The sequence below is a fragment of the Panthera pardus genome, unplaced genomic scaffold, assembly GCF_024362965.1.
Source record: "Panthera pardus isolate Hobbes unplaced genomic scaffold, ASM2436296v1 HiC_scaffold_2, whole genome shotgun sequence".
NCBI lineage: Eukaryota > Metazoa > Chordata > Mammalia > Carnivora > Felidae > Panthera > Panthera pardus.
This window is the reverse complement of record NW_026526765.1, coordinates 69,392,264-69,419,005: the sequence shown is the minus strand read 5'-3', so window position 1 is coordinate 69,419,005 and position 26,742 is coordinate 69,392,264. Positions and strand designations below refer to the sequence as shown.

Sequence of the window (26,742 nt, the reverse complement as noted above, 5' to 3'; positions counted from 1 at the left end):
ATGCAGTAGCAAGATGGCCACCAGCAGTCCCACTCTCACATCCTTCTAGGTTTGCAAGCCCATGGATGGAAGACTTCTCCTTTCCCCTTCTGGACAGCAATCTCAAGGAGATTCAGATTGGCCTTATTCTTTCACATGTTCATGACTGACTCCATCACCCCTCTGCAGCATGGCAAGCTTGTTCAAGAGTCAGGGTGGTACAATGGTGGCCAGCCCTAGTGTAGAATGGGGAAGAACTTTCTGTAAGGAACCAAAAGAAGAGGAATGGCAACCCTTGCTAGACAGACAAAAACTCTGTGTCTGTCCAAATAGCTACCACAGACCATTGCAATGACCTACTTAAGAATAATGTTAGTTTGAGTTGTCAATTTGAATGTTTTCTCTAGTAGAACTATATCAAGAAGCAAAGGGGAAAGTTAAGAGCCATTTACCAAGTCTCAGTGAGAATGTATATTAATATACAATTTATCAGACAAGCTACATAAATCCCTTTTCATCTTTTTTTCTTCTTTTTTCATCTTTTGATGACTCTTGTGGAGAAATGGCAGTTAGCTTTCTCTTGGATACGTATGCAGTCATCTAGATTTAAAGGCATATGGTCTATCTTGGATCGTTTACAGATTGCAAGATGGCTCTGAAGCCAAACTTGCTGCTTATTTCATGCCCTGCACATTTAATTACTGCTTGATGTGAATGAAGCATTTTATCCGAAGATACGTGCTGCTGAAATTTTAGCTGGGTTGAGTCATAAAACAGTTTTCAACAGATTGAGGCAATCTTAGAAAGAAGTTTGTGAAGAAAGTTGGCTTGAACTATTGCACTGTAAATCATAAATGTTTTGAAATTAGTCTGATCATTGCTGGATAAGATGACAAATACAAGTGTTCCTGGTTTAGTATTTTTCTGGAAAATTCTGGGGCTAAAAAGCAAAAGTCTCCTATTGGGATTAATCAGTATTAGTAAATGGTTAACTATTAAACAGACAGGTTCTGTAAGAAAGAGGGCATTTCCCCTGGCCACCTCTTTCATTTTTGGGTTACACTTTACTTTTAGTTTGGTACAAACTAATTTTTCTGCAGCACAAGCTTTCTTATTTCTACTCTTTGGCTTTTCTTCCATGACTTCATGTGAGTGAAACCATTCCTCTAGCTGGTCATCTTAGGTGGTACTAGCCTGGGCAGGGAAGGAGCAATAACTGGGGAGACTGTATAATCTGGTGTTTCAGCAGAAGAGCTCACGAGTTCAGGTTGTTCTATCTCATGCGTCACTCTACCAATTTTTTTTTTTAATTTTAAATGTTTTATTTATTTTTGACAGAGAGACAGAGTGCAAGTGGGTGGGGTGGGGGACAGGAAGGGAGACACAGAATCCAAAGCAGTCCCCAGGCTCTGAGCTGTCCACACAGAGCCCGAAGAGCGGCTTGAACTCATGAACCATGAGACCATGACCTGAGCTGAAGTAAGATGCTTAACTGACCAAGCCACCTAGGCACCCCCCAATTTTTAATTTTGTAAACATAAATGTAGGGAAGTGGCTAGGCTTATGGTAAGGACTGGGTAAAATAATGCTAGTAAACTGCCCAGCACAGTATCTGGCAAGTGTCCTTCATATAAAGTGGCTGCTGTACTGTTATCATCCAAGGTTTCTGTCCATGTACATTCTTCATACTGGAACACTTGAGTGGTACGGGGTAGCTACCAGCCACTTATGGTTCCTGGATGCCTACTCTGAACTGTCCTCTGCTTTTTGCTTCTCTCCTGCCTTTCCTCCATGCAAAATAACTCTGTCAAAATGCGGGGGAAAAAAATTATCCAAGCTCTGATTCTAAGAAACAGGCTGGAGAAAGTAATTTTATTGACTTATTTAAACTCCCCCAAATCCCAGCAAGCATTATCCACACTTCTGAGTCTCCACACAGGCTGTTCATTCAGTCAAGAACACTTTTCCTCTTGGATGTGGTTCATGAGACTTCTCACGATCAAGATCATAGTTTACATTCCTTTCTCTCCAGAAAGCCTTGCCCTACTCCTGCTCCGAAGCCAGGGTTCGATGATGCATCTTCTAGGTCTTCTAGGCCTCCTAGCACATTAGACTCCCTTACCACAGCAGTGTTCACTCGGATGACTGATTATGGGAGTTCCAGGAAGGGCAGAGGTCATTTCTGCCTCATTGATCCGTATTGATCATTGTGCTTTTGGCATCTAGCACGGTGCCTGGCCAAGGCAGGCTCTCAATAAATGTCCTTCTTTGGCAACACATGTCAGTTCCTTTTCTAGAAGGGGCTCAAGGATCATTTGCACTTCTGTATCTCCTCAGGTTATCTGCCTCCTGGAGCAGTGCTGCTATTATGGTGGAAATGTTCAATGGCTGTGCTGGCTCGCAGAGTAGCAACTAGCCACATGTGAACATGTGAAATGTGGCTACTGCAACTGAGGAACTTACATTAGTTTAATTTAAGTAGCCATATGTGCTATCATATTAGCCAACATGGTCCAAGAGCCTGAGGTTTAAAGGTTTGTTTCCAGGAGCTGTAACCTGAGGAACTTTCACTTTTTTGGGAAGACAGAATGATCACAAAATCCAGAAGATTGGCAACAGAACCCAAGTTTATCTAATGTTTGGAAACAGGTTCCCAAATAACACATATATTGCGTAACTTGATGGCTGATGTAAATAAGCATTTGGGTTTTAGGAAAAGCAGCTTAGTGCTTACCTGTTCTGATACCTTATAGCTGTGTGATTCGGGCAACTCACTTAACATCTTTGTGTGTAAGTTTCCTTATGTATAAAATGGAGTTGATCATAGTTTCTCCCTCAAATTGTGTTCAGTGACAGTGTGTGTCTGTGTGTGTATGAGCATGTAATAAAGTGTTGAGTATAGTGCCTGACACATATTATGTTCTCAAAAATGCTAATCACCATGATTAATTATCCTAGTCTTCCATTTCTAAATCAGTATGGCATTTGAGTATACAGAGGTATGTGTATGTGTGTATGTATATATATACACACCCCAATACACCCAGTACATTTGCCTCCTAAGTTTTAATCAGGCAGAATAAGAATGTGAGTGTAAAGTGCTAGGAGAAGGTCAGACATCTATCTATGTCTGATGGAATGTTAACCTGGACCATTAGTAGAGAAGGTGGCTCATTTTAGAAAGGTAAAGTATCTTGAAATGTTGTTTTTAAAGAGCAACAATGTTTGCAGTGGGAGTAGACTTACTGCTTGCAGAAAGGCTTTGTTACAAACATTTCTATTCTCCTTCTCCATTCGTGTCACCTGTCCAGGTTGCCCTTTTGCCATCCTCCCAATAGGCAACATGTTGAGTAGGCAGCTGCCTTGTACCATGCACCAAAGGGACAGAAATGAGCTGAAACAGTAAGTCCAAAATCCAACCTTCGAGTTTTACTATTCAAATCAGTGTGGTATACAATGTTTGTGTATTTTTGTGGCCCCTTAGCCCCATTATTAGGAAACTGTGTGAGCAAGGGTAGGTCAGGGAGAAGGTTCACAGAATCAGTAGCTGATTTGCAAGCCCAAGGAATCTGCATGAAAGGCAGCAGTAAAAGTCAGTCATCAGCTCTGATATTTATAGTGAGAGGGAAGAAAGAAACAAGAGAAAGCCATGAAATGTTATCAGCAGGTCAGGAAAACAGAGCCATTCAATGTAACTCATACCTTACTACCCGTTCTTCACTAAAAAAATGTGTATGGTGTATATGTGGGGTCTTCTTTTTAAGAAATGGAAACAAGGAACTGTCCTCCCTCTGAGCAATGGTGTATGGTAAGCTACTATATCCTTTTGATACAAGAAATTGAAATGAACTAACCACAAATGTCGAGTGAGGAGATATAAAAAGCAATATAAGTCTTCCTTTGTTATTTTTCCCCTGCTTTTTTATGTCAGAAGTTGGGGAATCATGCTGAATTTCAAATAATCTGCTTGGTCCCAATACCAAACTGTTGAGTATTATTTTGCAACTTGAGATACATCTTAAAAAACATCTTATAAGATCTATTTGGTAGAGTGAGAAGACAGAAAAAAACATAGTGCTCACATGATATTAGAAGACTATCTAGTGGCTTGCAAATTAGGAACAATACAATATTGTACAAGCAGCAAGCATTCATTTTATTGTCAATACTCACAAACAAATAAATAGCAATAGTCTCAGGGGCTCTGAAAACTATTGAAACTCCTGAAATGCCACAGAATTGGGGAGTTTTAACATGCCCTGATGGCCTGCCACTATGGTAAGTCCAGAATTACCTGGAGTTATTGCTTGTTTTTGTAACTTGGATTTATTATCATCCTGGGAGATTAGACCATGGTGTTTGGAGTTCTAATTGACCCTCCATGTTTAAAGATTACTCCTTTATACTACTGAGAAACTGGAAAGCAGGCAAGCCTTTTGGGGGTAATTAGGCTCAAATATAGATTTAAATGAAAACATATATGTACCCATTCTTAACATATCTTCTTGGGTCTTGGAGAGGCATCTGTCTTAGCATTGAAATTGCTCCTTGGATTAGAATTACGTCCCTTTGGGAAGGCTTATAAAAGCATTTGCTTTTGTGAGGCCATTGGTTTTCCACTGCAGTAAGTTAATGAAGCTAGCAGCAACAACAGAACATTAGGAGTCTGAAGGAAGAGTAGCTCTCTCCACCCCTCATTTTGCATGTGAGAAAACTGGAACCCCAGAGGTTGAAGGCTCTGCCCCGTTCAGCTCACATGCTGGTCAGAGGTAAGACTGGTCCTAGAATGGCACTTTCTAATGCTCGTCTCGTGCTCCTTTGACCCCAGCATGCTCCCTGGAATTCTATAGCACCCAGCACCAACGACAATGACTGGCACATAGTAGGCTCACAATAAATGTGTATTAACTAATTGAATGGCCTCCGAGCCTTATATTTTTAAAACATAATTTTTAATTAGTTACAAGTGCTGACCAAATCTGGTTTGGGGAGAGGCTGGCCAAATGCTAACAAGACCATTACGAATAAGAAGAGGAGCTAATTGGCTGCCTCAGTCGGTAGAGCATGCTACTCTTGATCTTAGGGTCATGAGTTCAAGCCCCACGTTGGACCTACAGCTTGAGTAAAACAAAACAAAACAAAACAAAAAGAACAAGAATATAAACAGGAGGAAATAATTCATCTGTAGCCTATAGTAGTAGCTGAAACTTATCTCATGATGCAGAGAGGCTGGAAAGGTGGTAACCTGTGACTATATCAGAAGCACTAAAACATTCTTGGCTATGATGCAGAAAAACATACTATGAGATTCCTTTGCTTTCTGCTGCTATTCAAACAGCAGGTGTGTGCTCAGAATGGTTCTTTTAGAGAAAACAGGGTGAAATTTTGACATCAAAAGGTCTGGAGATAACCATAGTAATAAGAATGACCACTGGGGAAAGAGCATCCCTCTTTTAGACTGAATTAGAATATAGCTATTTTGAGCATTTTTATTCAAAAAAAATGGAAATTTTGCTTAATTTCCATTTATCCTGCTCTAAGTCTACCAACCCTGCAAAGCAGAGGCATGATTGATCTTAAAATGTCAATCTCTCACCTAAGGAGAGGAAAAAAAAGATTTATTTAAAGAATAAAATGTCATAGGGGTTCTTAGGAAAAAAGCTCCTGGGTTTGGATTTTCTCTTGACAGCCAAGCTTCCAAGTGAGTAATTTTGCCTCTCCATCCATCTTGTAGCAGCTCCCTAGATAGCTATGAGCACAGACATCCAGACTAGCAAATGTTTGCATGTTTTAGGCTCCTTTTTGGCAGTTCATCTACCTGGGCACTGGCTTTTAGTAAAGAGTTCTTGGTACCAAAAGAAAAAGTCCTCAGGACTTTAGGGAGATAATAAAGCTCTACTCTTGAATACGTTCATGCCAATAAAAATTCATCCACTAGGCTGGGGTTGGGATAAAGGAGCTAGAACTCAGTGTCTTTGGTTTAGTCCTAGGGGATCCAGGAGGCAAGTGAAACCTACAATGTAAAGAGCTCACTTGAGTGCAGTTTAAAGTATGAGTGGGTACAAAAAGGTGAATGGATTCATCAGAGGGCCCAAATAATTCTCAGCATCTCTATGCAGTCTGCATTACATTGTATATCCAGCTTCTGTAGCAGTGCCTGCCTGGAAAAGAAGTGTTTGATGATTATTTGTTACAAATAATTCAGTATTAAAATTAGAGAAAATCTCCCACTGGTTTAGATATGGACAGAAATGTATATTGTTTGTAAAAAATGTATCCATTGTTTTAGGACCCTGTGAACTGAAAAATAAAACCAACAAAAAATGAATTTAAAAACACCTTGAGGTGTTGTCTAAATTGGCCTCCTATTTCAGGAAAAAAGTCTTACTCAAATCACTCTAGATGAATGAATTCCATTTCTGAAGACCTTTAGATGGACAATGGCAGTATATATAAGTCCAGGGACGGGGGCTTTGGTTTTCTTTGTGTGAGGGTAAACAATTCCTGTTCTTGACATTTTCTGTGTTTTCCAGATGGTGGGCAGATTAATGGTACCTCTTATTATTGCTCTGGACTGGCTGCAGGTGGTCCCTGGTCATCCTGACAGCCTGGAAAACTAGTTTCCTCTCCTCATCCTTGCAGTCATTACAGAAGAGCAAAGGGCAGAAAGAAGAATCCCTGTCATAGCAGAAAACTGGACCAAGGAAGAACCACTCTAAAGATAGGAATCAATGGCCTGCTCTCACTCTTAGGGAGCTGAAGGAATGGGTCACTCTCTCTAAGGACCAGTAGGCTACTAGAACTGAAGACTTATTTGTCCTTTTAAAGATGGGAAGGGAGAGAGAGGCATACCTGAGAACACAGATGCAGTTGGCTACTCTGAAATAACTTGGAGAGTATAGCTCCAAGAAAGAAAAAGGGGAAGGGAGCCAACAATGGCCTGAATGTTCCTGTGTCTCCCCATATTCATATGTTAAAATCCTAAGCCCCTAAGGTGATAGTACTTTGTGGTAGGGCCTTTGGGAGGTGCTTAGGTCATGAGGGTACAGCCCTCATGAAGGGGATTAGTGCTCTTATAAAAGACAGCCCTCTTGCTCCTTCCACCATGTAAAGACAAAGACACAAGAAGAAGTCTGCGACCTAGAAGACAACCCTCACATAACCTTGATGGTACCTAGATCTCAGGTTTCCAGCCTGCAGGTCTGTGAGCAATAAATTTCTGTAGTTTATAAGTTCCCCAGTATATGGTACTTTGGATAGCAGCCTGAACTATGACAGAGTCAAACTAAGAGTGTTCCTCATTAATTCTCTAAAGAATGAGTCTACCAGGAAACCACCTATTCTAACTTTCCATATAATGCAAGTTTCATTCATTTATTTATTCATTCAACAAATAGAGCAGCTCAGACCAAGATTATGGATTGGCTTGGGAAATATCTCTGCTTCTTAGCAGAGAATCATGCAGGAAATTTACATGTGATTTCAGATTATTTTAAATAACTTCCTTTTTTTAAAGTTTATTTATTTAAATAATCTCTACACCCAACATGGGGCTTGAACTCATGGTCCTGAGATCACAAGTCACATGCTCTTCCAAATGAGACAGCCAGGCACCCTACAGACTGTTCTAAATACTTTCTGTAGGTGACATTGTAACATGCATATGATCCAAACATACCAAGGACAAAGAGGATAATCTCAAAATAAAACCACCCTTCAAAAATTATTATTATTATTATTATTTTTAAATTTTTATATTTTTTTTGAGCGAGAAAGAGAGAATCCCAAGGAGGCTCCACATTGTCAGTGCAAAACCTGATGCAGGGCTCGATCTCATAAACCGTGACATGACCTGAGCTGAAGTCAAGAGTCGGACACTTAACTGACTCTTCAAAACTTACTAAAAAGGCTTGGAAGATGTTACAGTGAAGAGATAGTTTGGCATGAAGTCAGGGTCCGAATGTACCAGAACTGCTATATCTTAGCAAATTTACTCTCCTAGGGGCAACATAATATACATGAAACTGCAAATGCAAAGGCCTTCCACTCCCCAGTGGCTGTAGGGAAATACTTTGATTTATTTGGAATCTGCCAAGAAAACAGTTTACCCTTTCAGTTATGTCTCATTTTATGTTTTTGAATTTTTAATAAGTTTTATTGATTCTTGTTGACCATTTTTCTATGACACACTGAGAAAAGTAAATTGTTTTAGTATTTTCTCTCTAAACAACCTACATAAAATTTAATTATATTGCTTTTCATTTGTATAGTTCTTGGATGCTATTTTCCCCTCTTTGTATCAATGACTCATCATAGGAAAAAAAAAATATTCCCATCCATTTCATACTTGGTATTTATATGACTGTAAGGAAAGACATTGGCTTAATCCACAAACTACTGTAGCCAGATTGTTGCAGAAATATGAATTAATTAATGCAGAACTAAAGTACTGCTGTTACCAGGAACCAGAGAGTTAAATCCAGGATCCAAGGTAAGTGCTATAAGTGAAAGTGGCTGGGATTTGTGTCTGAATCATGGTGGAGGTATTAAAATGTAAGAGAGAGGGTGGGATGGAGAGACCGAGAAAACCTTACTACAGCACGTGGAAGTTTCTCCTTAGGAGAGCCTTGTGGCTCATTGTGCCTGTCAAGTAGGCTAATGTGCCTGTAAATTTCCTCTGACAGAAAACACATCACAGCAGCAACACCAGAAAACAACACAACCAAACTGTGGAAGACTGAAAGCCCAGTGCTTTCAAGGATGATCAGAATATAACACAGAAAAAAAAATACAAGGCATTGAAAATAAACAAAGGCTAGGAAGAAATGAGATCACTTTCTAAGAAGAAAGCATTTATCATTTATAGGCCAAAGGAAATGCTTCTCCCACATCCATTTTTTATATATTGTTTGGCGGTCTCAGTTCAAGGTCAAAAGTATCAGAGGACAAAAAGAATATGACTCAAGATTTAAGATTTGTCATGACTGGCTTCGTAATTGCATAAATATTAAATATGTAGAAATAATTGTAAGCACATTATCTCCACATCTCCACACGTTGCTTTAATTTTTAATGTAATCTTTTATCCGCCGTTTCCTTAGCTGGCTGTGGGTTTGTGATTTGCATAGCTAGAATGATCTGGTGCCATCAATTTGGTAATGAAGTCACTCATTGAGCAGAAGAGGCTTCTAAAGATTATACTAAGCTGTAGGAAAGAAGAGTGTGGAAATGAAATTTTATGTTTCAGGTAAATGGGAAGTTTATTTTATAGCACATTTCCCATTGTAAATTTAATATGGCCACTTTAAAATAAATTTGGAAAACAAAGAAGAGGGTGTACCCACATTTTCATCATCCTAACTTTTCAGTGTTTTATATTCTGGTCTTTTAAACCTATGTATATATATTTTTAACATAGATGTAACCACTATGTGTGTGTTCATATAATGTCGTATCCTGCTTTTTTTCTCTTACTAACATAGTTATCATAACTAACTTTTATGACTGTAAAATAATGAAGAAAAGAGAGGTCCTTAATTTACTCACCCCTTAAGTTTCCGGTGGCTAGTATAGCAAAGTGGTTAAGCAGCTCATACTGGAGCCAGATAAATCAAATATCAGCTCTGCTACCTAAGTGTGTGGATTTGGGCAGGTTAGTGAAGGCTGTGTCTCAGTTTCCTCATCTATGAAGTGGGGATAATAACAGTGCCTCTATGAGGGTGTTCTTTTGGCAGTTTAAGGAAATAATCCATGAAAAGCACCTAGCCTGTCTCTATTATACAGTAAGTACTAAAATGAAGTGTTATTAAAGACAAGAAAGTTAAATACATGACACTGGGTTTCAAAATTAACAACAAAAAAAAAGCTTGAGTCCTACAAAACTGAGTCCCCTGAGACAATGCCACCACCCCAGAAGTTCCCATGTGCCTTTTACTGGTAACAACTCCCTACCTTCACTACTAACCAGATTTTGACGGTTAACATGTCCTTGTTTTGCTTCATACTTAACATGTAAGTATGCTTCCCAGAAAATATAGCTGAGTTTTGCCTGCTATTGAACTTGATATAAATGGAATCTTTCTCTCTCTCTCTTTTTTTAATGTTTATTCATTTTTTTGATGTTTATTTATTTTTGAGAGACAGAGACAGAGCACGAGTGGGGGAGGAGCAGAGAGAGAGGGAGACACAGAATGCAAAACAGGCTCCAGGCTCTGAGCTGTCAGCACAGTGCCCAACATGGGGCTCGGACTCAGACTGTGAGATCATGACCCGAGCCGAAGCCAGACGCCGAACTGAGTCACCCAGGTGCCCCAATGTTCATTCATTGTTGAGAGAGACAGACAGAACATGAACAGGGGAGGAGCAGTGAGAGAGAAAGAGACATAGAACTCGAAGCAGGTTCCAGGCTCTGCACTGTCGGCACAGAGCCCAACATGGGGCTGGAAGTCATGAACTGTGAGATCATGACCTGAGCCAAAGTAGGATGCTTAACTGACTGAGCCTGCCAGGTGCCCCCCACCTCTCTCTCTCTCTCTCTCTCTCTCTCTCTCTCTCTCTCCGTTACACACACACACACACACACACAATATCACTTTGTATTTAGGAGGCATACAATTCAAGGCTTGATTTTGTTGGGATGAAGAAAGGTTTGGACAGGGAGCCAGAGAACTTGGCTTCAAGTCCAGTCTCCATGAGATCTCAGGCAAATCTTTGTGCCTCCCTGGGGCATGTAAAATTTTCGTATGTGCTAAGTGTCTTTGAAGCTTTGGAGTACTAAATTGTTAAGCTTTTCCTATTTGAGTACTGTGCTGGCATATGAGAAACTAGAGCCAAAGATAATCCAGAGGAAGACCTGGGGCCTGCTAGATATAAGCCTCCTCTTCCCCAAAACCATGCCAATAACAGTGTCAGCAAACAAAGGACTATAAAAGAATGAAAGTGATCCTACACCACAAATAATTTTCCCTTCTCTGTTATGTCCACATCTAGATATATTATTGGCCTTCATTGTCATGTGCATGGATGACATTTTCCCCAAGATAGCCATAAAGATTTTAATGTCAGGAGTTTGGAATTCAAATTAATAATTACATATTATAAGTTTTCCTGGACAGAGTCAGTTTTAAACATCTTAACCCATTTCGTGTGTTTGTATTTCTCCTAATACTGCTGGTGGTTAAGTACTGCAGGTTGGCTCATCTAATGCCCATTCCACTTTCCTCTTATGGCATCTTTCATAATGCAGACTGGAAGCTTACAACGTTTCCTAGATTTCTTTGCACCTAGAGCTATGGATACTGTCAATTAGATATATTCATGCAAGATTTAGAAAACATAAGAGAAGACAGGACATCTTCGTGAGCACTTTTGGCTGTATTTCTCTTATAATTAATATCACTGAAACATTTTTTTTTTTCTGAAGCAGTGTTCCATGGCCCATCATTCAGCCCCCTGATGACAATAAGTAGTTGTGGCAGTTGGGACAGCAATAGTTTTCTGGCTCTACCTGCCCTCATGGGTTATGTTTTTGAAACCAGCATCCAAGAGTCCTCAGCAGTTATAGCTCCACTGAGAGGTCAACTCTGTACTGTACTGGAATCATTCATTCTTGGAGGCTCCGTCTATAACTCACTTCTCCAATCCTGACATTCATTTTTGCAAGCACAATCTATTAAATGCCTTTCTTCTTAAAAATAACTAAAATTGTTTCTATTTGTTCGTACCACCAAACCCTGACTGATACACATCCTGAAAATTACTTCAGAAAATCTATTCACTGTATACAAGGTATAAGATACCATAACTCTGTAGAATGCTGTATCAAAAAGACAAGGGGTTTGGAAGCCAGAAACAATAAACCACACCATTTAGTATCTCTGTATCCCAAAGCAGATTGCTTAACCACTCTGTATCGAAGTTCCTTTATATATTAAATAGATTTTAACATGCTAAACTTCCAGAGTTGTGAGAATTACATGGGGCAGCACAAGAAAAGCACAACTGGTCATAGCACACACTGGTCATTCACTATGTGGAGTTTATTTCTATCTATCCCCATATTGGAATTCTCTTTGTAGTTAAGATAATTAGTAAAATAATTTGGGGAGAAATTCTATTAAAATTTTATACATACCTACATATGTGTATATTTATCTATCTTTTCTCTTTCTATCTATATAAACACCCTTATAGGAACACAAAGATTGAGTGCTGATTGATTCACAGTGACAAGAGGAGTAGGTTTAAATGCAGTTCAAGAGCAAAGAGACTTCCAGTATGAGCCAGAGCAACCCATTATGAGTGTTACCAATTCACCCCAACTGGTGCCTCAAGGCCCAAATAATAATTAATTCATTCAATGAATATTTATTAGGCCTTGACATTTGTAGACACTATTTTACTCACTAAGATACAGTGAGAAATCAAAAGGCCCCTGACTTTCAGGAGCTTGCATTCTATTGGAAGAGACACACAGAAGACAATAAGTAATTTCAAATAGTGAGAAACACTATGAAGAAAAGGCACTCTTCTTTTAGCTCTGTTTCCCTTACCTTCTCCGAAGTTTACTGTTACTTGACTCATCCTCTCTCTCAGCTTCCTTTCAGGGAAGGAAAAGCAAAGGGAGGTGAAGATTATGTCAACAATGTCAAGATTCTCTTAGGTAGGCGAGTAGTTTCAAGATCTGTGAAGGGTCTTGGCCTGTCACTATTTTATTGACACCAGCAGAAAACACGAGATGCCTGGATTAGAGACAAAAGAACATGTCAAAGCAGCATGAGCATGATGTTGGTGTTAGTTTCCCATGTCCCTCAAATCCCACAGGGTCTAAAGAAGGAGCCCAAGTGGGTGCCATATACATAGGAGATTTCTGTCATAGGCCAAGGAATACTGAACTTGGAGAACACACTGCTTTTATAGTTTTGGTAAGTAAGCCTACTCTTTGTTTGGAAGAAAGTATTACTTGGTTCCTCAAGGTTGCTGGCTGCAAATACAATCCTGAAAAATGACCCAAATAAAGAGAAGTCAGGGTCTCTTTTATTCTTGGCATACCCAGAAATAATGTGTAGAGATGCTCAGGGCCCTTGGCAGACTGATTTTCCCAACAGGTAGGAGATAAAAGGATTGAACCTTCCATCCTTTATGTTTTATGCAATCACAATTATAAAATTTTCTAAAAGTTATGAGTACTCAGAACTTTGTTCCTTCCTCTTTCCAAACTTTTACCTTAGATATGATGTATGTAGGCAACTGAAGAGTTCAGACAGACTTAGAGTAGCAGCTGGCAAGGGAAGAGATAAGTTTTCCAGTTGTTACCAAATATAACCTCAGGATCTTCTGTAGATACAGACCTTCTAATCATTAGAAGCATGGAACTAGACCTCATACCTTCCAGAAACCTCACCCCAGGCTTTTTTCCTGTTCAATATTACATTGATTGCCCATTTTAACAAACCTCAGCTGCAAAAATATACTTATGTGGGTAGGGAAAATAGTATAATATGTTCCTTCCCTGAGCACTCCTCACATGGCCATTGCTCTTGAATCCTGCTACAAAGGGTCCTTGCTGGATCATCCTTACAGCCAACTTTCCTTGGATCAATGTCAGGGAGAGAAAATTGCAGACTTCCTCTATGACATACCAGTGCTGTCCAATGAGGGCTCCATTATCTGCTTCCTGTAATGGCTATTTCATATGTTCTCTACCCTACTCACTGCTTCCTGGAAACATTCTTCTTTCCCAGAGAAAATGGAAGGTGTCTGGGGAATGCTCTCCTAACATGTTATTTGTTACCTCTTGTAATCCTACAGTAAATGCTGAAAAATAGCTATTACTATCCCCATGTGGCATGTTGGAAAATGGAGTTTTGTAGATATCATGTAACTTTCCCAAAGCCACAAAAGCTATGTGTCCTGGAGAAGGAATCAGATTGAATCCTTACGATATGGGTCCTGCCCTGCCCTCATGCAGCTTCCAGATACAGTAAAATAAAACTTCTTTTTTTTAAAAAAAAAATGTTTGTACAAAAAACCCTAGCTTCCTAAGCCACAGAAACATAAGCACTATAGAGAATATTTGCTTTTACTTTTCCTAATACATTTTCTCATATCATAAGGATGAGACCTTTAGCTGTCTGTTTCCCTAATAACAGAGTTAATTGCTCAGATCCAAAGGGAGAATAAAACTTCTCTTATCTTCCCCAGAGCAAAATATTATGTCCTGGGATAGGCACCTAGGTTAGCTCTGAAGGTGCTGGGAGACTGGATTATTACCTTTCTAGTTATTTAAATTCCAACTAGGAATGAAGTCCCAGAGCTCAGAAACATCTGGAGTAAGGAGGAGACTCTTTCAGGAGATGAGGAGGAACAGCTGTATCCTTTACCTTCATAAACACAGAAAAATCACTTCTTGTCCCCTGTCTGTAGAGTACCTGGCCACTGATGTAGAAAAATTTTCATTGTCTTTCATGATATTGCCCCAGGGGTAATACCTGGGGCAAGCTGGCAGGGGGTAGCATGCAGTTCTTACTTACTCTGGGGTAGTAAGAAATCTCTGATCCAGAGCACCTCATGTGCTCATTCAAGATAAAATGAATAAAGATAACTATTAAAAACACATCACTAGACAATTCAGAGAAGGGAGAAGAACACAAATACTTCTAGACCATGAAATAAGTAGTTATAACAAATACCTGGTAATGTATTTGAAGAGAGAGTGAGTTTTTTTTGTGTGGAATGAGTAGGAGTTTGCTGATGGACAAGGCAGTTGAAAGGCGTGCTAAACATAAAGAATTATACCAAGGATATGAGGTGCACCTTTGTTCAAGTTTTATAAAATTGGACCTTTATTCAGGGTGCTTTATTTCCACATATCACAAAATTGTCATATTATATTAATTTCATTATGATAAGATACTCTACTGCCATCTTCCAGAAGATAGTTCCAATAACTACACAAATTGACAATATCAGCAATATGTACAGCACCGCTTAAAGGTGTCCTATGTATGGTCTATACAATTGTACATAGTGGCCCTGCGTCCTTGGCTCAACAGGGAGAAAGCAAGTTGTTTAGCATAACTTGGATGAAGATTGTGTGTGAAAGAGCGGGAAGAGACAAGGCTGGATAGAAAGGCAGGGGTCAGAACTGGAAGGAAGGAACTTAGGGTCCATACCAATGTGATTAGAATTAGATCTGAGAGTGCTGGGAAACTACTGATGGATTTTAGGCAAGAACATGTGATTGAAATTTTCACAAAGCTAGAGCATTGGGAAAGTGGTGACAATAGGACAAGATCAGACAGGAGATCCAGTAAGAGACCAGAAGATCACAGGAGCTCTATGATGGGAAGACAGGGAGGAGGCTGACTTCTTTGGTCTTAGAGGGAGGAGGGGAGGTCTTCTTCCTGCCAGAGTGATTCTCTTTTTCAGAGCTTTTGGTTCCCATCACTATACCTTCTTTGCTACCTACCACCGTGCTCTTTCACTTTTCCTTTTCCTGTGTCTTTAATCTCTCTCTCCACTTGCTTCATCCCTGCAGGCTTCGGTTACCCTAATATGTCAAAGTCTTGCTTCTGCCCACCCTTGTTTTTCTGCATGAGTATTTTCTGCTGCATTAGAGTGGCTTTATTCACTCTCCAGATCAGGAAAATCCTACGCTTCTAACCAACAAGTGGTTGAATACCCCCTATGCAGCGGTGTGGTAGCTGGTAGAACCACAAGGATCACTACTGAAGTTACTATGTTGGCTTGCCATGCTTCCAGAGATTCAACCATTAAGATGCTAACAGGCTCAACTGGCTTTAGGTAATTTATTACTTACACAGCAAAAACAATATCGGTGTGGTGTCACCTCCCCACATCTCTAGTTCCACAGGATGACAGTAAACTGGAGGGACCTGATGACAGAGAAGAGTTATGGGTTGATCTTCTCCTGAGAAGCCATCTAAACTATAGCCTGGCAGTTTCTAGACTTACACAGAAGCTTGAACTTATATTTGAAAGTGGGTGGAGTAACATAGAAAGTCCTGTGCTCAACTGAAACTAGGGAGTTTGATGAGAAAAGGCTTTAGAGCAGTCTGCTTCTCTAAAGAAACTTATCTCCCCTTGGCTGTGGAGGAATTGCAGGGCATTCCACCAAGACTCTGATCAGACTTGGCTTATGTAAAGACATGGAAAGTCATGTGGCAACAGGGCTCTATACCACTGACTCCACCCCTGACCTTTCATGTATCCAAGTAAGAATAATTTTCAAGAGTCTGGGCCACCCATTAGATTACCTAATTAATTATAATGATTGATTGTAGAAATTTGGACCAGATATTTTCCATTCATCTTAGGCCAGAGCAGATCAGAGTGACCATGACTATGACTCCTAGAAAGATGGTCAGTCTAACTTGAAAGATAAATTACAAAAAGGTTCCCCATCCACAGTCAAGCCAGTTAAGTACGTCTCAGGTGTTGTTGAGACTGAACTGAGAAAGCCACACTGCTTTCTCTCTAAGGCAGAAGATAGACTGTTTCACTTTCCTGATTCATTAATCTAAGTGAAACAATAGGTGTTGGCATTTGAAAATATTCTCCCTTGACTGGCTAGCAGGAGGTCTGGGGCAACATGATTGTTTATAATCACTTGGATTAGAGAGTTTAAAATGGTTTATGTTTGTCAGGCAAGTAGAGGTCTGATGTCCACATGAGTATAAGTACACTAGTGGGGGCAAAAACTGTATTAGGAATGTTAAATGTCCTTTATTACAATAAAGGTGAGTCAATTCTGTGTCCCTTATGGTGGGCAAACTCCTTGATTGGAGCTAAATAATTTCCTGCAAAGCAGGCTGCAATGCTTCTGAAGAGAACAATCTGGCTATGATAGCCAACCAGCCTAGCCCTTATGGTATGGACTGTTCCAGGTGAATTAGATTCTGCTAATATGTTTGTAGTGACTTCAGCAATGGCATTTTGCTGACATGGGTGTCAAGGTTTAATTCTCCAATGTTTGAAGGAAAAGCTGTTAAGTTTTTGTCAGTAGGGTCAGGAGGGAATGATAGATGCAGCAGTTAAATTCAGCTACTGCTGGTCTGGAAAAAACATACAAGAGAATTTTGTTTTTTTCCTTACATGATAGAGACCCCAAGGGACTGACAATAATACCAGCCTAGCGGGAATCTTAATGATGTCCAGAAAATTAATTTTGTTCTATCATCTCAGGTGGAGGTCATCCACCTGAAAGGTAACAGTCCTTAGTTTAAGATCTGAAAACTACAGATCTGAGTTTTAACATCTAAGAGCCCAGGATTTAAGTTAAGGATGTATATTCAAGCTTACAAAGGAATTCTGAGAGGACAGTCCAGGTCAGGTGTCCTATAAGTGAGAGCCAAGAGAAGCTTAGTGATTCTTTCCCCAACCCCTGACTTCCCAGGGTTTAGGGTATTCTTTTCCTACCAGCTGGGCTGTTGATTTCCTCCCATAGCCACATGATTGGTATGACCAGTCTCTGCAGCAATCACTTTATTCTTTTTCCCAATCCTCATCATTTCTAACCTATGCCATTTTATTGGATTCATCTCATCTCTCAGTGGCTTTTTTTTTTTTTTTTTTGTAGAGCTTGTACCATCCTAGAACTTGTCCCACCCTAAAAGTGTGGGACATGCCAGGACCACTTTAGAGTTGTCATCTCATGCTCATGATTAGTTTCTCCTGCCCTCTAATTCAAATATACCATACCAAGACATCTGAAATACCTGCTACTTCCAGTTCATCAGATCCAATTAGCATAATGTTGTCATTATGAACAACCAAAATGAACCAGTGTGATGCTTTGTGGAATGTCAAGAGGATCAACATTTCTGTAGGCTATATTAAGGAGAATTGATGTGCTCCCGAGGTAACCCTGTAAAGGCATTCCATTGGCCCTGTTAGGTAATCACCAACTGCTTCTGATGGTTTTTTATAAATAAGTATAGAAAAGATGGCATTAGCTGTATCAATAGCTGTATACCAAGTACCAGGTGCTATGTTGATTTGTTCCAGTAAAAATACTGCATCTGGGACAAAAGCCACAATTGGAATTACCTCCTGATTAAGTTTATAGTAATCCACATTTTCCAAGATCCATATGACTTTTGCACTGGCTAAATAGGTGAGTTAAGCAGGAATGTGATAGGTATCACCACCATTGCTTCTTTCAAGTCTTTTCTGGTGGTATTGTTTCTGGTTTGTTATCTTTGAAGACAGTGAAATATCCAGGAGTTTCCCATATAGGTCTTCTTATCATAATGACCCTCATCTTATGGGAAAAAAGCCAATGGGCGGGGGGTATTGTCAGTTCTAGAACTGAAAAAATAACCACACAGTTGTTGTGTGGATCAAATGAATTAACAGGACCAACTGTGAGTAGGACATGAGCTAAGACTTCATTTAACTACTGACCAAGATAAACTCCAACTTTGGTTGAATCATAAAAGTGGTGTTTTTTTATTCTTAGGGATTAGCATCAATTCAGATCCAGTGTCTAATAAACCTCAAAAGATTTGCATATTTCATTTTCTCCAATGTACTGTCACTCTAGTAAATGGACACACAGCGCTTAAGGGAGCATTTACACTGTGTATTGTAGCAAAGGTGAAGGGTCCTTTCTGAAGGAGTCTCCTTCAATCAAGGGGTTTTTGAGTCTGTGAATTAGTTTAGGTGTGAAAACTGAGTGAGAAGCTGTGATTGTCCACTATACTAACTCAAGTTAGATTTTACCTACCTGACTTACAGCTTTTCCTATTATAAACATCAAGCAGTACTCTTATTTGGTTGCCTATCTGTTTTGTTCCTAGGGTACCTCTGTGGGCCAAGGCAGTCTGAGTGCCTGTACATACTTGTCGTTGCCCTTTAACACAAATGTAACCAAATTATATGTGATACCCAAGTGCCACTTGTCCCCTTGCTATTAGGTTCTGTCATCTCCACTGAAATCCAGATGCCCAAATCAATGGTACATCCTCTATAATCATACATGGCCTACAGAGGGGGACATCCATACAGATTTTCAAAGATTCATGTCTTCCTCTCACTTATTTCTCATTTTTTCAGCTTAGGGAGTGTCTCTGGGCCTTTGACAGAACACAGTTGAAGATGGGTATGCAGATTGTATATGATAAGTCAAGTATAACATTTCCCTAAACCATGGATTCCCTGTTCCACATGTCTGGGAAAGTTGGGCACCTCAACTTCACCAATTGTATGCCACCAATGAGTCCAAGTTTCAATCAACCAATCAACCACCTCTAGCTGCATAAGCTAAAAAAAAATTAACATCCTAACAACGAATTTGGTTCAATATAGTGTTCTACTCCACCATCCATGGTCTGATGCGGTAGAAGCCACTCCTACACATGTTCAAGAGGTTTCTGCCTATGTATTAACATAGTAACCACATTGTAGTTACCTTGGTGTGAACCTATCCTCCAAGAGCATGCAGCGTTAAGACTATAGTGGCATCAGAGGGTGATTGTGGTGGGTTTTGAGGAGAATATATATTCCCTTTCAAGCATCGTCCCCAGGTGAGGTTGTCACAAAGCTTTCAAGCAGAGGAAATCTACCTCCTCAGACACTGGAGAGCAACCCACTTCCACTGGTAAGAAAGGCCCAGAGTGACTTAATGTTTCAAAATTGCCAGTTTCATCTGGGCCCAACCCATTCTCAGTTTTGAAGTCCTATAATTTAATAATCAATACCCTAACTTTTACATGAGAAACTTGGCACATCTGTGAATTCAATGGAAGTTGTAATTCAGTAACCAGAAATTTTTAATTTTGTGTTTAATTTTCAGAAATATCATTTATCTGAAATTCTCTTAGAGTTGTTATGGAAGCTCTCTGGTTTTCATGTCATAACTTTGATCTGTGCTTGTCGTTTCTCTTTGTAAGCATTCAAAGGAACTCAAAAGAATCCATATCACACCATAGTCCTTGTAGTCACCTTACAGCCATACCAGTCACCTTACAGCCACAGCTACTTGGGCCCCCAAGGCACATGGTTCAGTTGGTACTTCATCACAATCAGCCACAGGAAATTGATTAATTGGGATGCCCCGGGTGCCATGAATCACTAGCATCTTATTTCCCTTTGGCAGGGAGTTCAGCATCGAGCTCAAGCCAAAGACCCAATCAAACCAAATTCCTAACCTCATCTCTTGGGGTTACAGGTAAAGCTTAACAAAAAATAAAAAGCTTAAGCAAAAATATTATAAACTATAATAGATAATTAATGAGGGATTCACTAGGGGGAAGATAACCTCTAGAGTATATAGAAACAGCAGTTTTAAGGAGCAAATCTTATAATTAACCCCTGGGCTGGGACAGAGCTCCCCAAAGAGGAGCTCGTCAGCCCCTCACAGGGCTAAGATCCAGACTTTATTGGAGAGGGCAGAGTTCTCAAACTCTGGCTCACTGAATGGCAGAGAAGTCACACCTACAGAACACTACCCTGTGGAACCTAATACAAATCTTGTCTCTACAGAGCCTGGAGAGTTATTCATGGGTAGTGGCTCACTTTAGGGCCTCCTCTACAGAACCACTAGAGTTAGGCATGATGGAGGAAATTTCTGACCTCCAACCACTAGTGGAGCTTGGCACTGGAGAAAGCCAGGAATGCTACAAGCGCCTGCCTACCCATATACCAAAACCAAGAAGCAAAACCCTTTTCTTCCTGCGATGTCTCTTCAGCGCCCTCTACTGACAAAGCTTCAGCACCTGCTGGCAAAGAAAAACTTACTTAAAAGGGCCCAGATCCATTTTCACGGTGCAGTCAAAAAGGATGGATTTGGGATTGAGTGGCAATTAAACACTAACCCCCACGAGCATTACTTCTTAGGCTCCACTCATAGATTTTGTAGCCAGCTGTCGTTGGCAGTCTCCTTTCCTTCACGTTTCATCAGGAAGTCGCCAAAAGCAACAGAGGAAAAGAGGAGCCTGAACGTAATGAGAAGCCCCTTTCTCCTCTATTTCTACAGCTCCTCACCAAGTTGCCGTCCCAGACACGCCAGGCCCGGTTCCTCAAGGACAGGAAACCTGGGCACCAAAAAGGAAATGAGGAGAAAGCTCACACTCTGTGGAACGTGGGCTGCTGGCGTCTGAAGGCCTCAGAGGGCCTCACCTCCACCCAGGCTGCCTGCCAGTTCACAAAAGCCGTCCGAGGTCTTCTCTCCTCCTGGGCTCAGGAAGGAGGGTGCGGGGCGGGCCCGTTGGGCGGCGCACTGTGATTGGGCACCTGAGGCCCCGCCCCACCCGGCGCGTCGAGAATGGGCGGGGCCAGCCGCCTGCTCTGCTCCAGGGCTGCGGGCGCGTATTGACCCAGCAGCCGCCTCGCCGCGGCAGTTTCCTCCTGGTCGTGGCGGACGTTGTAGGAGCGCCGAGTGGCGCTGGAGAACCGGCGCTTCGTTTCGCAGCTGCCGCCGCCATCTCCGCATTTACAGGGCGGGAAGGAGGGAGGGGACTTGCGGCTGCAGCTGGAGCGGGCTTCTCTCCGGGGACGCTCCTCTTCTTGCTCTCCTTTTCCTCCGCCGCGCGCCGCCGCCGCCCGCCCCCTGCGCCCTCCCCGCGCAGCCCGGGTCCGGGAGGGGAGAGGAAGGGGCGCTGGGGGGCGGGAGAAGCCGGCTGGCGGACGCGCGCTCGGAGGAAACTCCTGCCCGATCCGTGCGTCCCCGCGCCCGGGGTGCACCCTGGCCCGGCCTCGGCGGCGGCGGCGGCGGCGGCAGCAGGAAGGCGCTCCGGCGGGGGTGGCGCCGCGGGGGCGGGTCTGGCCGTCCCGGCGCTAAGTTGTGGGGCCGGGCTCCTCCCGACCCGATTCTTTTACCCTGGGCTGCTCAGACGCAGCTCGGTGTTGTCTACCCCAGCTCCGCCGATCCCGCATCTCTTGGGTGAGGGGGACACGCCTGCCCTCGTCTAGAAAACTTTTCCTGCTGACTCTGTCGGGGCGGCGGTGGCAGGAAGTCCGGACAGCGACCTCTTCTCCTCCTGCCCTACGCGCCCTGCCGGGTGCCGGCGCCGAGCTCGAGATCAAGTTTGCGGGGGCCCCTTCCGGGCTGCAGGCGGGTCCCGCCTTAGGAGGGGACGCCCGACCCCAGGGAGGGCGGTGGGCCCGGGTGAAGGCCGAGGGCGCGTAGTGGCGCCGGAGACAAGGTGCGGAGTGCGGTCGGAATCCGCACCCACAGCCGAAAGCGCGGAGAGCAGGAGCCCGGGAGCAGAGAGCCTCCGGCGGCCGCTTGCAGGAGTCCACAGCCCTCCTCCTCCTTTGGTGAGGACAGTGTCCTAGCCCCGAGTGTATCGAGGAAAATGAAGTTAAGCCGGCAGTTCACCGTGTTCGGCAGCGCGATCTTCTGTGTGGTGATCTTCTCGCTCTACCTGATGCTGGACCGGGGTCACTTAGACTACCCCAAGAGCCCGCGCCGCGAGGGTTCTTTTCCTCAGGTAAGCACCGGCGTGGGGCTCCACGAGCGTAGGCGTGGGGGCCCGTGTTCCCCGCTGCTTCGCGACCTCTTCCTCCCGCCGAGGTTCCGCGCCGGGGCAGGGCGAGGCCGAACTGGAGGAGGCTCCGAGCCTCCTACAGCCTCGGCTCTGCAGCGTTCGGACGACGGTGCCGGCGACCCGTGAGCCTCCTCCTCGCGGGCGCGCCGAGTTAACAAAGTGCCGGGCGGCATGCGGTGGCGGGATCGCGCTCCAGGGTAGTGGCCATGTTCCCGCACTCCCATTCGGGCCTGTTGGGGTGGCCTGGGGCACCTGCCTGTTGGGGAACCGACGCAGCGCCCGATTACCGCTCTTGGGCAGCCCCTCGGCACACACAGGGTTAAGCTGCACAGACCGCCCCCCCGAGCGCCCCCAGTCGCCAAAATTGATCAGACAGACCCCATCTGGTCTGTTTTATCACCCCACTGTCTCTCGAGTAATAAGCAAAAGTTTATTTCGTGTTGCAGACCTCTTAGATGTGAATCTGTAGGGTTGATTTTAGTGTCGTCATTCTTCAGCTATTACATAGGGTTTGTTTGGAGCAGACGTGGGAGCCCAGTAGGGAAGCGCGTGTTATACTCAAGCCGGAAGCTGTGGGGCGCTCAGTCCTGCGCCCAGTGGTCAAATTCTCCATCGAGTTGGGAAACCACCGGTCTTAAGTCTTTTATTTAAAGTTACTAAAAATAAGCAAACAGACAATCGGCTCTGTTTGTAAGGATACCGCGCCGCGTGTGCGATTTCAAGTTTCAATTTCTTTGCCCCTGACCTGTGCAGTTAAGAAATTTTAGTAAAACTGGGTGTTGTGTATACTCTGTAATGAATGAACTTGAAGATCTCAAAGCCGTGACAAGCTGATCTAACTACTCGACCCAGGGATATTGAACAGGTTAACGAGGTTTTTTTGTTTTTTGTTTTTTTCTTTTTTGACCATGTAAGTGCCAGAGAATATCCTTGCCATTTGTTCTTGTGTTATGCTAGGGCGAAAGGCTTGAATTTAATTAAAATTAAATTGTGAAAGTGAAAAAAGACCTCTTTGTGGATGCCGTCATCCATACAGAGCCCTCAAAATGTTTTGCAGGTGATAGGTATTAGAAATGCTGTTGCAAACATGTTTCAAAAAATTTAAAAGCTTCTTCTTAGGTAGTAAGCACTGTGGAGCATCTTTCAATCTTCACTTCAGAGTCTGTCCAGTGCCTGTTGATGAGACTGGATAAAAGTTATAAAAGGGGGTGGGGAGTTCACCCTGTGAAGCCATAGCAAAAGGAATTCTAAGCCTTGCTTAATATGTTGTATAATTTGGGGACTAAACTTGCTTTGATTTTTTTTTCACCCCAGTAATCACATTTTCAGAATTTTCTCCATTACAGGAAAAATCATAAAAGCTGATATATTTTACTTAAGCTGTTATCTTGAATAATGTCCTTTGGCTTTGGCTTGATGATCACTTGGAAGTGATTTATGCAAACATCTGGGGCTGGGGTTTTCTGGCAACCTTGACATTTTACTGTTTCTAAAGAAGTGAGTGACTCATTCAGTTACTGGGAAATCTTCGGCAAAGTTAATTCCAATATTTTAATATCCAGCCTTAGTCCTCCTCAGGGGGCTGAAGTTCTGCATAGAGCAGAATGCATTTGATGGAAAGTGGCGGTGGTTGCTGGAAGAGAAGGCTCTTGTATGTATTCTGTTTTGTGTGCAAGGAAGAGGATTTGGAAGGTGGAGCTTTTTATACTTAAGGTTGCTGTTCTCAGATTTTCAGGACTGGATTTTCATTTCAGGAAGAAAGCACTTTTTACTGATTTGGTTTTGGAGAGCCACTGAATTCCCAAACAGGTGGACAGGATAAACACTCTGTAAGTCCAACTCTTATATGTCTGACATCAACCTCTGTGTCTTACAGGATAAACTCGATTCCCACCGCTAGTAGATGAGGAACCTGAGGCACAGAGAGATTAACTTGCCCAAAGTCACACAACTAAAAGCTGAGATTTGAACAGGTGGCCTGTGGAGTCTAGGTTCTCAGCCACTAATAGTATACTAGCTCATAGTAGTTCTTTGCCTAATGTTTAGGCCTCAGTCTGCCTGCAGAAAAGGTCTGATGTGGAAGATAGAGCATGTTGCTCTGTGGTTCCTTAGCTTATGACTTTTTTTTTTTTTTAAAGGAACTTTCATTATGAAGCTCTAATGAATGTGCTCCTTTCTCTGAAACTTTAACGTTTGAGATTTGTATCTCTCCCAAAATGTCTTGTTGCTCACTTTGCAGCTAAATATTGTAATGAAAACCATTATGCAGCACAGCATATAGTCTTTTGAGTTGCTTTTTTATTTTTTTTTCATTACTGCTAACTCCCATGTAAACCTTAATTTGATGAGAACACCAAACATAACAAAAGGAGCTTGCAATATATTATGTATCTTTGGTGAATTTGAAGCAAGCTAGTCTGTCACTATGCATCATTTTTGGTATCTAGTAGAATGATTTATCTATAAAGGGATTGATTTCCACTGAATTTTAGCTTAGGATTTAGGATTTTAGTTTCTTTTAGTCAGTGTGGAACCTTTAGTAATGTATATGGTCTCTTTGTAAGCAAGGTATGTTTTAAAGCCATCCTAAATTGAGAGCAGTCTATTTGCTGTTCTGGCTTCATCCGTTTTCCTTCCTCCTACAACTCTGTGTTTTCTACTACTTGGCCAGACTCTGGGGCAGAAGTAGGCCCAACTCAGGGTACTTTCATTTGTCCCACCCTGGGACAGCTGCCTGCCTCTGACATAGTCTTTGGAAGGCTTTCCCCTGTGCTCCTGGGAGGAATTCCTTTGAGGATTGGAGGCAACAGGTGGTCTTACCTGTGTTAGCTTCTCTGTATATTTCAGGGTTAATAAATCTCAGCTAGAAAAATTAATTAAACTTACACTTCAGTTAAGAGGCTGGCCAGGGCCTAATGCCCTGAAAGATGCTTTGAGGTATTGCAAGAATTCGAGCAGCTGGAAAAGAGAGACTTCATTAAGGTCTTCCTGAAATTCTTCATCACTTCTTATAAGCAGATTTAACAAGTTGCTTACTGTCTACCTTGTATGCAATAGGATGTCTTATTAATGTCTTATGTTTGGATATGTAGAAAAATAGGGTGTGCCTTGCTTCTCCGTACTCTAGTGCAGAGAACCTCTCTCTAGGTTATAGCATTTGTTGCTAGGGCTTGTGCACTTGTGTATAAGGGATTTTGTTTCATTTAGGGGGCTGTACTCTTTGAGATCTGTGACTTTGGGGACGTGATGGAACTTTGACATTGGTGGCAAAAGGGCATTGAAGAGGAATGCAAGAACAGGAAAGCCCCTGGAGAGGCTGGTCTCCACCACCCCCTCTTAAGGTCAGCAGTTCTGCAGAACTCCTGCCCACCAGGTCTCACTAAGACCCAAGCTCACTTCCTATACACCACCTGGGGCAAGAGTGCATCTGGTCTGAAGACTTAAGTCTATTATTTTTTTAATTGAATTGAATTTGTTGTTTCCAGATCAGCACTGCTCTCAGTGCCTAAACAAATACTTTTGTTTGGGAGATGTTGTAATCCTATTTATCAGAAAGGCATCTTCTCTGTGACTCATTAATTAGCATTATGGGGTATCTGGGCTGAGGGCAAATTAACTAAAATTACCACTTTGTTGTTTTTACTTTGAGTCAGGTTTTTTTTTTTTTTGTTTTTTTGTTTTTTTGTTTTTTTTTTGATAGATGTTAAAACTTTGGTCTTTTTTAACAGACTGGAATAAGTGTTGAGATTTTTCCTGGAATTAGTAGTTCAGTAGCAGCCCTTTATCCCTTGCTTTATTCTTCGATCCCAGTGGTCCTAGTTTTCCCTTGTTGTTCCCTTGCTTCCAGAGAGACCTTTAGAAAGTGGGAGGATATTCAAAAGCATGGGATATGACCTCTGGATGCTGGATTGGAAGGGCCTTACTCCCTTGTGTCTTGGTGGTCGAGTTCCAGGTAGCATCAGCTTTTACAGTGCAGGTAGAGCTGAAGAGAGGAGGAAGAACTCCCAAAGAGTGGGTTTTGCTTCTTTTTATAGTTGTGATTATTAGGTTGATCAGGAATGCAGATAGACTATTTTGGCTAAAGTGGGTTTCTGTTTCGGGTGTAAATTTCAAGCCAGGCTGCTAATTTTAAGGTTGAAACCATGTTTAGGTTCAAACAAATTTGAGGGGTGATTATACTGGTGACCTAGGGCTTGAGTATTGCTATATTTGTCTTGTGATGGGTAATAAATAATCTGATTTGAATTAAATG

At 42.1% G+C, this 26,742-nt stretch overlaps 1 protein-coding gene across 1 annotated transcript in view; it reads left to right on the top strand.

Annotated features, from left to right (window-relative positions):
- Nucleotides 1-21,952: 21,952 nt before the first annotated feature.
- MAN2A1 (mannosidase alpha class 2A member 1) overlaps nt 21,953-26,742 on the top strand; it is a 165,861-nt gene continuing 161,071 nt past the window's right edge. The window contains exon 1 of the mRNA XM_019450524.2: nt 21,953-22,433. Within this exon, the coding sequence (XP_019306069.2) occupies nt 22,299-22,433 (135 nt within the window). The 5' untranslated portion in view covers nt 21,953-22,298. The remainder of the gene's footprint in view (nt 22,434-26,742) is intronic.